The sequence below is a fragment of the Sitophilus oryzae genome, unplaced genomic scaffold (genome assembly GCF_002938485.1).
Source record: "Sitophilus oryzae breed Bouriz unplaced genomic scaffold, Soryzae_2.0 scaffold_127_pilon_pilon, whole genome shotgun sequence".
Classification (NCBI taxonomy): Eukaryota; Metazoa; Arthropoda; class Insecta; order Coleoptera; family Curculionidae; genus Sitophilus; species Sitophilus oryzae.
The window spans coordinates 74,881-86,748 of record NW_022145926.1 but is presented as its reverse complement, the minus strand read 5'-3'; the positions used below and the strand labels follow the sequence as shown (position 1 = coordinate 86,748).

At 33.9% G+C, this 11,868-nt stretch overlaps 1 protein-coding gene across 1 annotated transcript in view; it reads left to right on the top strand.

Moving 5' to 3' along the window:
- Positions 1-9,004, top strand: part of LOC115874421 (myb-like protein D) — a gene marked incomplete in the record, with an annotated part of 34,098 nt that extends 25,094 nt beyond the window's left edge. The window contains 2 exon segments of the mRNA XM_030889585.1: positions 496-736; positions 8,302-9,004. Of these exon segments, the coding sequence (XP_030745445.1) occupies positions 496-736; positions 8,302-8,409 (349 nt within the window).
- Positions 9,005-11,868: the final 2,864 nt, after the last annotated feature.

Here is an 11,868-nt window from a genome sequence, read left to right as displayed (position 1 = left end):
TTTTTTCTGAAACGGCAAAGAAATTTGAAAAAGTGTAAGTGGAAATAACCATTCTAGAACAAGCAAAAACTTTTATGAAGAATGCATTTTTAAAAAAAGAAAGTTAACTATAAAAAAGTTTTCTCTTGTAAAAGACCATCTGGTGACATACGGCACTTACTGCAGAGAATGAGTCAAAACTAAATGAATTTTCCTTTAATATTGCAGTTTTGTTTAATGTGTTTTATAGTTTTATTTACATATATTTTTTTTAAATTATTTTACATAAATGTCCCGAATTTCTCAACAAAAAATAAGATTAGAACACAGATTAGAATACAGTTTTTACATCCCTTAACGTGCGAAAAGTAAAATTTATGTTAAGTTTCTCCCTTGACGGACAGCAGCAGCTAGATCGTATCAACGGATGACGGATACGTGAATATCCGTCTCAAGATATATAATATGCCTTCATGTCATAGAAAAAACGTTATTATATGTTCTTTTCTTATTCAGGGCTGTGTTTAAGTATGACGGATCAAAAATCATAGCCGCCAAAACAGGAGTCAATTTTTCCGATTTTGAAAGCCAGTTTGGAGACGAAGACCGCGCCTACGGCTACCTCAGGCTCCAAACAGGAGATGAACTGTCCAAACGGGCCAAATTCGTGTTTATCACGTGGGTTGGACCCTCAGTAAGCCCCTTGAAGCGGGCCAAGATGTCCACCGATAAAGCATTAATAAAGGAAATCCTATCTGTAAGTATAACAGTCTATCCAACGCTTTCAATAAAGTCAGTACCGTCAAGTGGGGTGCCTTTGCCCAATTCTGAATTTTAAATCGTGTTTATTTCAAAAATTGTTGTATTTTCTCAAATGCGCATGGTCTATGCTATAAGTGGTAATAACGACAACACAACAATAATACGCTTTTTTGTTTATTAAACAAATATATATATATATAAAAAAAGTAAAAAACTGGATGGGCAAAGTTAGTTGCTTATATGGGGTGTCTTTGCCCTCTTCCTTATTCTTATTGATAGACCAAAGCCACCCCATTTAAAAGCATAATTACGTAAAATATGCGTCATCACCCTCAATATTATAACGAACTTCTGCATAATACTTACCTCAATATAGCGTGGTTAACTATTGCAGCCACGTAGAAGTTTGAAACGCAATAAATAGGCTTTAAAAACAGATTTGGCTTCACATGACGGATCAAAAATCATAGCCGCCAAAACAGGAGTCAATTTTTCCGATTTTGAAAGCCAGTTTGGAGACGAAGACCGCGCCTACGGCTACCTCAGGCTCCAAACAGGAGATGAACTGTCCAAACGGGCCAAATTCGTGTTTATCACGTGGGTTGGACCCTCAGTAAGTCCCTTGAAACGGGCCAAGATGTCCACCGATAAAGCATTAATAAAGGACATCCTATCTGTAAGTATAAAAGTTTCAATAAAGTCAGTACCGAAATCTGTTTTACCTTTTAATACTTTACTTAGCTAAACAGTAACCTAATTTTAAAATTAATCTGCAAGTGCCTGCCAAATCTTTTTTTTCAATAACAAAGGGCCGTCCTCTGCCGGAAACTATATTTTCTATATCTGCACCCATTCTCCTATCCCTGTGCCCTGCACTAGCTTATGTAGGTCCTTGATAGGATGGGGGAGCATAGTTCCTCCGGTTCTAGCTTAGCTTTCCCAAATAAAAAGTGTCGCTTGCGGTCCAGAGCCTTGCAATGACATATTATGTACTCCGCTGTTTCAGGATCTGCAGCAAAGACTTCCTTGATACAGATTGAGCTTGTTCAGGTAACACTTGACAGCCATGTGCGGTTTTAGAGCTAGGTCCTTGGATAAAAACCTTGCTGTGCCTGTGCCCCTGTCTCTTTCTCCAATGGACATTCTGCTTTTCCCTGATCCAGAGTTTTAGTGCACTACGGGCCATACATTTGGGTATTCCCAGTTCTGGCTCTGGACCAAGATAGAATGCCGATGATCCTTGCCTAGCTAGGTCATCGGCTTTTTCGTTGCCTTGGATGCCGCTGTGGCCTGGCACCCAGTATAATTTAATTCGGTTCCTTCGTGCCAGAGCTCCCAGTTCACCCAGGCATTCCCAGACGAGTCTCGACGATACCTTTGGGCTCATAAGCGCCCCAAATGCCGCCTGACTGTCTGAGCCTATATTGATGAGCTGACCTCCCCAAATACTCCAGCTCTTGTTCCTTCAGCGGTCTTTGACCCGTCTGTATACCAGGTTAATCCATCCTGAAGGAATGTTATATCTGTCCACATTCCTCGATCCATTTTGTTCACCTCGAATGGTTTGTGGTAATGATAAAGAGGGGTCAGTTGGTCCGATCTCGTTTGGAGTAGAGGTCCTCCGAGTGCCAAATCCTGACTTCAAATTCATTTTTTGCTTCTTGATAAATTAACTTGCTTTTTATCTACCAATCTTATTAGTAGTTAGTTTAGTATTTAGGTCGAAAACTAAATACTCCAAATCAATGGGCACCTACCTCAGCATCCTACAGGCAGAAATCTGTATACGCCATCGAAAGATGCGTATAGGAAGGTAGCAAGTCTTCTGATAGTCAAGCAGCCTTAAAAGAATGCCTAGAGAAGCTGACCAAATTAGACAAAGAAAATTCTGGGTCAGTCTACCAAGGCATAGAAAGTAGAAAGTAATCAAAAAGCAAACGATCTATCTAGAAAAGGAGCGAATACTCCACTGACTGAACAAGAACCGTTCCGCTGTCCAAGTTGAAACCAACTTAAAGTGGTGCTTACACTAGGTGCCTTCTCTGTTGAGGTTGGCGATTAATATGGCATATGACTCGCTGTCCAAAGCTTGGTGAATAAGGGTGTTTCCGTCGGTGTAGCTCCATTCTCTTATGCTACGTAGTCATGATTTCTTTTCCCTCCCTATGCGACGTTTTCCATCGATTTTTCCTTATATTATGAGCTGTAATTCTTCATATTCTGAGTGCCGCATTATGTGTCCAAGGTAGGAAGTCTTTTTCTTTTTGATTTTAATTGTGCCTGTGAGGTGTGCACGAGTTTTCATTCTGTTTAAAACTTCACAGTTTGTTGTTCTGGAGGTCCAACTTATCCTCAGCATCCGAAGATACATCCACATTTCAAACAGTGTACGTCAGTGGTATGTTTAACCAAAAATGACACATATGTCCTATCTTGACTCTATGTCATGTCCTATCTTTTCGTTGGACAAACTATAGTCATCATATAAAAAAAACTAAAAAAAATGTGCCAGTTATTTCTTATAAATGGGTTTATGCAAAATATATAAGTCTGGAAATACATTGTGACAGGGCTTAAATTCCAGCGAGATTATTGTGAATCATAATGAGACTGCAAAAAATGCTTACTTAATACAGCATACGATCGTTGCCAGATTTAAAACATAAATAAACAATAATGGAACAAATTTTTTACACTAAATAATTAATTATCTAATAGATGACATGATAAATTCCTTTCCACTGAACTAATTATGTATTTTTTGCATTCTCGCATGCTTTTAAGCTAATCTTGAAAAGCTACAATATCTCTAACAAAAATAAAGCTAATTCAGTTGAATCAAAGAACAAACTATTAAAAAATGATGCACCTTGAGGATACCTAGTAGATTTTTAAATTGCTTACTTTGCAAAACCATTCCACAGGGTGTTTTTTTACCAAAACAATAATAACATTTTGTTTTTCCTCATATAATAGACGGATGGAAACCTTGTAGAATGAGTGGGAGGGGAGAGGGGGTAACCACTGCTAGCTTAAAGATCTATTGTGTCTCCCTGCCTTCAGTTATAACCTTTGAATAACTCATCATACCTTAGACAAGGAAAGAGAGGGGACGGGTAACACGCATATTCTCCCGCTTTGATTCTCCCGTGATCGGATAGGCTAAAATTCGATCGGCGGCCATACTTTGGTGACAAGATTTCGAGGTGACACCGAGCGAATTTTTATGTTTTTTGTGACAACTGTTTTGTTTTAAATTTATAAACTGTGTTGTTTAGTATGGTGAGATGTTCAGAGTATGGCTGCAAAGGCTGAAGCGAGAAAAACGCGGCTGGAATTACATTTCACAGGTAAAAATCGATACACAACTTTTGTTATGTGGTCATAAAATGTAAATTTTTTTCATTATAGCAGTAAAAATATGTAAAATGCTTTTAATATGTCTTGTACCACATCCAAACCAAACTATTTTTAATAATTCCAAGTAGTATTTTCAATATCCTGTATTATAATTAATGTTTGAAACTATAAATATTGCTATTACTCAGACCGGATTTTACCAGTGGCGTAGGGAATTATAATCAGAGAAATACAATTTCTGCAATAAACATTTTTTTATATATTTTACATGTAAAAAAATGTATAAAGTATTGTTATCAAATATGTTAAATAATTGTAAACTATAAAAAAATGAAAAATTCTAGTGATAAAAAATCTGTATGTATAGTAATATAAAACTTAAATTTACCTGCCAAGATTTGTTGGGGGTGGACAAACTTGTGGTGGGCTACTTGTTACTACATACATATATTTTTTTAAATATTCTTTCAAAAAATTTGCTAATTTAAGTGTATAATAATAGTCTCAGTGAGTAATTAATAAAAATTTAAAAAGAAATAAAATAACACAAAGCTTCTAGAATTGTTTTATTTTTTTGTGAATAAATTCGGAAATTCTTAAAAATAAAATATTCTTATGATTGAAGGTAACAAATATTAAAAATTACATTATTCATTGAATCCGTACGCAAGTGTGAAGGGTAATGGATAGATTCATTATTATACCGTATGGTCGAAAAAAAAACGACGTCCACTTGGCTTGTAAATGACGATCGACGACATTCCCCATATAATTTTACATATAAAATGACAGCGATCTTCATTTCATAGCCATCGCTGACGCCGTCTTTTTTCGATGTCGTTTTGTATAGTTTTTATGTCATTTTATATGTAGAATTATATGGGGAATGTCATCGATCGTAATTTACAAGCCAACTGGACGTCGTTTTTTTTTCGATTAAACGGTATAATAATGAATCTAGCCAATTCTCTTCAAACTTGCTTACGGATTCAATATTCAATGAATAATGTAATTTTTAATATTCATTTGTGAAATTGTCATTTCCAAACAAACAACGTTGGACTAGTACTACAGCAAAGTAGAAGCTTCTGCGACGTCGAAGAAACGTTGTCTTGTAACCTTTTTTGCTTAAGTGATCTTTAGGTGATTCGGACAACGTAGTTACAATGTTGGACAATATAGAGTTTTCCGACGTCAGTTTCAGGACCTATTCCAACGTTATGCAAACGTCGTCTGTTTTACTAATTCCAACGTTGTTTAGATTTCCTTATTCTTACATTGGTAGGACGTCGAGTCACTACCTTTTTGCAACTGTATTGAACCATAACCTTAAATCTTAAATTTTCACTTCATTGTTCTGTTCAGTCAGACAGTTCAGTGCTGTTTTTTTTTTATAAAAAAAACTTAATTAAAATGGGACATAAGAAAGGTACATAAAAAACTAAATTTAAATATATATCGACATATATTACCGATAGTTTATCCACTCCCTCGTTTATTTAGATTATAGAGGGCGGCACAAGCTAGATTCTAGGATGACTAAATTAGGCAATCTTGCGACTAGTATACTACCTGTTAAGGCCGAACTGCGACTTTATTAGTCCAGTATGCGACTACTCGAACTACTCCATCTTAATCTCCAAAACAACAAAGTGAAAACCGCCATGTTGTTAAATAAGAAAATATTTCGTTCCTAAAATAGCAATTCCTGCTTTTTGAATCCATTAACTTGAAATATTTGACCCTAAAAAACACGCGGAAACAATTTTTTCGACTGCGAATAAATTATTTTCATTTTACTAAAAAAAAATTCAAGAAAATTTTTAAAACTTCTTTAATTTTAAGGCCCATTAGTATTTTTCAAAGTAGAAACAATACATTTATCAATAAAGTTGTTGGCGTTTAACTTTTTTGCCTTGGGTATCGAGTTACAGAGTCGGTTAAAGCGTTTCACTAATTATGATCTTCAAACATCCTCCACACTTAAATACTTTTCTTTTGTTTTCCTTCACTGCCATCTGACATATGTCTCTAACTAAATCGTAAAAATAATATTTTTACTATAATTATCCCAATTTAATATAAAACGCGACTTAGACGCCATATTAGTTTTGTATTTCTGTGAATTAGGATTTTAAACAACGTTGCAGTTTGTACTAAATTAGGCTTCTAGCCAATGTCGGTATCCAACGTCGTTTCGACCCAAAAATTATTCTCCAAACTAGTGCAGACTAGGGTTGGCACGAGGTTGTGCCGACGTTGCGCCCCGAGCGACGTTTGGTCGCGTGACACAACGTTGTCCCGACGTCCAAATGCTGCTTGGGTGATCAATTTTCATTATATATCTACCTACAAATCCTACAATGCGACCTACATTGTTTTATTTTTCTAAATAGTAAGTTAGTATTGTGTTTATTACGGTTGCAAAGCCGGAAACATCATACAAAACAAACGCCACCTGTTCAACGTCTTATTATTACCTAAAAAACGCATCCCATTATTCGAAATCGAACGCACGGCCGCAACTTAAAGGTGCGTATTCATTATCCGCACGAACGAACGAACGAACGAATGTTCGCTAGTGGTATGGACGGGGACCGCACGATAGGACCGCACGAGAAGACCGGGGGCATTTGTTGGCGAACGCCTTTGATGTACCGACTCGAAACGGATGGTCGAGCGAACGAACGAACGAACGGCCGCATGCGTTCGGTCCCCGTCTAAATATACCGCACTTTCATTCGTTCGTTCGTTCGTTCGGATAATGAATACGCACCTTAACATTACATGGATATGGACAAGCAAAAGCAGTGCGTTACCGCAGCACGGATGCACCCGATGTCTCGATCCCGCCGATGCGGTACTGTCAGTTCCGATGTTATCACAGAACTATGTAAGAAACAGTCCATGTTATTTTATATGATCAATTTTAAATAACTGTGTTTTAGAAAGATTTGTATTATGTAGCAAATTAGAAATTTGCTTGTCTGTCTTCTGTATTTGTTTCCAAATGATTTCATTTATTATTTTTTGTCATACGCTCCCAAAAACAGCTATTTTACGGACTCATTTCAGTCCGTAAAATGTTTCTTTTTCGGCCTAGGCCGTAAAGGTCGTCATGGCAACCTTTATGGACTAAAATCTAAATTGTTGATGAATTTGTGTGATTTTGTGACAAATTTGAATGACATGTCAAAATGCGATGAAATAAACAAAACTCGTTACTAAGATATGAATTTATAAACCAACTTTTTTAAACATTATAATTTCAAATATGGAAAGAATTTGCAAATATGCGTTCTAAAAAACTGTAAAGCGTATGACAAAAATAGTGTATGTAACACGTACTAAATTATGTTTTTAGGACTCATCTACTATTTCGGACTCGGCTAACGCCTCGTGCAAACAGTAATGATTCGTCCTAAAAAACATCATTTTAGGTACTAGTTACATAAATAGCTATTATTTGACTGTAAAATCATTTTGGTACATAAAATCTATTAGGCAGTGGCAATTGGCAATCTGGCAATATTGTGTACGGTTATTGTTTTAGCTAATTCGCCAGTCGTTGAGTCGCCTATCGGGAAGAAATAATGATTGAATAATAGACAGATTATTCGTTTTGCATCTACAAATAATTAAATTTATTTGCTGTTATTTGAATTTTCTTTTGTTTGAGTTTAAAGTTAAAATACGTTAGACAGTAAATTTTATATACGTAATACATACGTTTTTTTAGTTTTTTTTTCATATTTTTGATTCTGTTGCCTACCCTACTGTAAATGGTACTGCACGCCACTGGTATACACCCTTCCACGGTTGGGGTTTGGCCCTCCGAGCTTTTCCGACAGTCAAGGAGCTTTTCTTCTGCTGTGGTACCTGTGAGGTGGAGACTGGAGGATCTGTCTCCATTTTCTCCACCCCCTTAACTTTGTCTCTCCTTAGACCTGATACCGGTGTTCCGAATCTATAATAAAAGATATATCTCTCTTTCTCTATTGCCTTCTTTGATTTGAGGTCAATTCCTATTGTGAGGACCCTCCTCCCGATGGGAAACTTAGCATCCGCTTTAAAAAGATTCTAAAAAGCCACAATTTGCTTAAAAAATCGTCAAAATCGGCTCATTAGAACAAAATATATTGAAGTTTAACATGTTTATTTTAACATGTTGGTGAGTATAGAATTTCTTTTTTTTTGCAGAATTTTGCGGTAGAGCTTCAAACTGAGAATATTGCTGACTTCACCTTAGAAAATCTTGAAAATGAGTTACTCAGAGCTGGTGGCACTCACTACGGCACTGGAATGTAAAACTTACCGACGATTAATCTATCCAAAAATGATGAGTAGGCTAAAAAATAGCTAAAAACAAACAGAGAAAGACTTCTTAACTAAAATGCTACTAAATTTTTAAACGGTTTAATTACTATGTGTATTTTATTGAGACATTCATTCGTATATTATTAAGAAGTTATAGTCAAAATTTTATTTTCCAGGATTTCAACCTGTGAGTACTTTTATGTTTCTGTAATTATTATTTGTTTTAAATTTATTTTGTGTATTATATTTTATATAAATATTCTTAATGCTTGAAATGTATATGTACTTAAGAAATTGCTGCATGGTTATATTATAGTTATTTTTATTTAGGTATATGTACAGCTAGGGTGTCTCAAATTCGAATGCGACTATTGGAATATCGCAAACTAATATAATATAAAAGATTCTAAAAAGATCCAATTATGGTTCAAGTTGTGTTATTTTAGGACCAACAAAATGTCGTTTTTGAAAACTATAAACAGCCAAATATCGATCGAATTTGGAACACCTTGTATTGAAAAAGTGATGTTACAATATCGTGCCTTTGTATAAACATAATTATTTTAAAATAAACTTCTTTTATTTATACATCTTTTTTTTGAATTGTTCTTAATACACTACTATATTCAGCATATTTTTTTAAAAAACTGATGCCAACATAGAGCATCATCCTGTAATATATTTTTTTTAATAATCAGTATCAAACTAATTTAAAATAGCTAACAAAGTTAGGCAACTAATAAAACTTTAGATTTTTTTTATATACTGGCGCCATCTTTTCGTTGATATCAGAAGCATAATGCATTCATAACATAATATTGAATTTATTTAAATTAAAAGACTGTTTCTGATATTCTAAAAAATACTTAGATCTTTTTTCACTAAAATAGCTTTTTATTTTAAATCAATACAGTTTAATTGTTAAAACTGTTTTAAAGTTAAAAATATTTGAACTCTGTCTTTGAATTTTCCCATAGATGGCAGATAGTGAAAAAGTCAATGAAGAATGATGGTTTTCCGAATTTTTGTAAAATAAAAACAATAAACTCGTTTTTCGGTATAAAGCGTTAATGTTAGTTAAATTCGGTATAGTTTCAAAAAATCAGTGTGATTTTATTACCAGAAAGAAAATTGGCAGTGTATATTGGTAAATCTACTTTAGATTTTTGTTGTTAAAACACAAAAATTGATAAAGTAAAATCTATTTTAGCCTGTTTCATACTGTAAAGTCGAGGAAATACCTTTGGGAACGAATTAAATTAGATTCATAAGATGGTAATATTACTGGAACTGTGATAAGTAAGTAGTTAAAACAGTTTATTTTATAGGTTATGATATTTGGAAGGTTTTTAAAATGTTATTTTTAAAAGGCTAAATTGTATTCAGTTCGTCTTAATACCTACCTATACTCATGAAGTATAGTATAAACATATTTTCATCCTACAAAAGAATATATTACTTTTCTCTCAAGATAAACCGATAGATATTCTGTTATGGATACTATTAAGCCTTAGGCCCGGTTGTACAAACATAGCTTAAACTCGTATTTAAGTGACCTATGAAAAGCGCTGAATTCAGCAATTCTATTTTGGGATATTTTTCTTGTAGTATAATCAAAAACCCAGTATCCTAGAAAGGGCCTGGTCAATTTCAATAGTCAAATACCTACCTAATTTTTGGACTAAATTCAACGATAAGTAGTTATTCCTATGTCAGGCCTCAGAAATAGTTTACTTTCCAAGCATGATCATATTATGCATTTTTATTTAATAAGTAGTATCCAGTTATCTCTAAGTATTTATTTAATACAATTATTACATTATTACTAAAATTATTGTGATAATAACCTTACTATGATGGCTTAAGAAGGTAAGTATAAGATATTATTTACATATATTATTGTTGTTTTACTCTGTTATTATTGTTTCTGGTCTTCTATCATTAATATTTTACTCGTTTAGATTATACAGGGTACAGCAATAGTGTGTCGGGTATGTGTAGCTCCTAGAATAGAAAACCTGTTAATCTTGTTGAAGTGCAAACCTAAAGTATTACTTCAGGAAAATACTTAACTTCTATAGGGTGACCCAAAGAAGTGTGAGTAGATCGGGATGATTTTTTTTAACGAAACACCTTGTATAATATTGCATTTTGGCTTCCTTTCAGATCACTTTACATAATCCAAAGACATGAGTAAATATATTTCGATAATTTCAGATATACAGGGTGGCGCACCTCATTGGCCTCGGTGGTATTAATAAATAAATAAAATTTACATAATTTTTATTTAATTAATATGGTGTATACGGTTGCGAGTTGTTGAGGGCTGAGCCGTTCAATCTTTTGCTTCTTTTAAATAAAATTTATATATTTTTCCGCCTTTCTTAAAAAATTATTAATAATACAAGGAAACTGTCCTGAAATCAAAACTAAATTAGGTATTTACTTTAGATGGTCTGTACCATAGACAAACTAACAAAAGCAAGACTTTTCAAAGGATTGAGGAAGTCGAATTATTGTTTTTGCGCTGGCCAGTTGAGTCAGAAATCATCGCGCAGTCGCACTCGTCAAACCTAACCTAAATAAAACGAAAAACGTTTTTGCCTTGAACCATCCTTGAACGAACTGTTGAATTCCTGAATAGTGAAAAAGTCAATGAAGAATGATGGTTTTCCGAATTTTGTAAAATAAAAACAATAAACTCGTTTTTCGGTATAAAGCGTTAATGTTAGTTAAATTCGGTATAGTTTCAAAAAATCAGTGTGATTTTATTACCAGAAAGAAAATTGGCAGTGTATATTGGTAAATCTACTTTAGATTTTTGTTGTGAAAACACAAAAATTGATAAAGTAAAATCTATTTTAGCCTGTTTCATACTGTAAAGTCGAGGAAATACCTTTGGGAACGAATTAAATTAGATTCATAAGATGGTAATATTACTGGAACTGTGATAAAGTAAGTAATTAAAACAGTTTATTTTATAGGTTATGATATTTGGAAGGTTTTTATAATGTTATTTTTAAAAGGCTAAATTGTATTCAGTTCGTCTTAATACCTACCTATACTCATGAAGTATAGTATAAACATATTTTCATCCTACAAAAGAACATATTACTTTTCTCTCAAGATAAACTGATAGCAGATATTCTGTTACCGATACTCTTTTGGCCCGGTTGTACAAACATAGCTTGGTCGCTCGTATTCAAGTGACTTATGAAAAGCGCTGAATTCAGCAATTCTATTTTGGTATGTTTTTCTTGTAGTATAATCACAAACCCAGTATCCTAGAAAGGGCCTGGTCAATTTCAATAGTCAAATACCTAATTTTTGGACTAAGTTCAACGATAAGTAGTTATTCCTAAGTCAGGCCTAAGAAATAGTTTACTTTCCAAGCATGATCATATTATGCATTGTTATTTAATAAGTAGTATCCAGTTATCTCTAAGTATT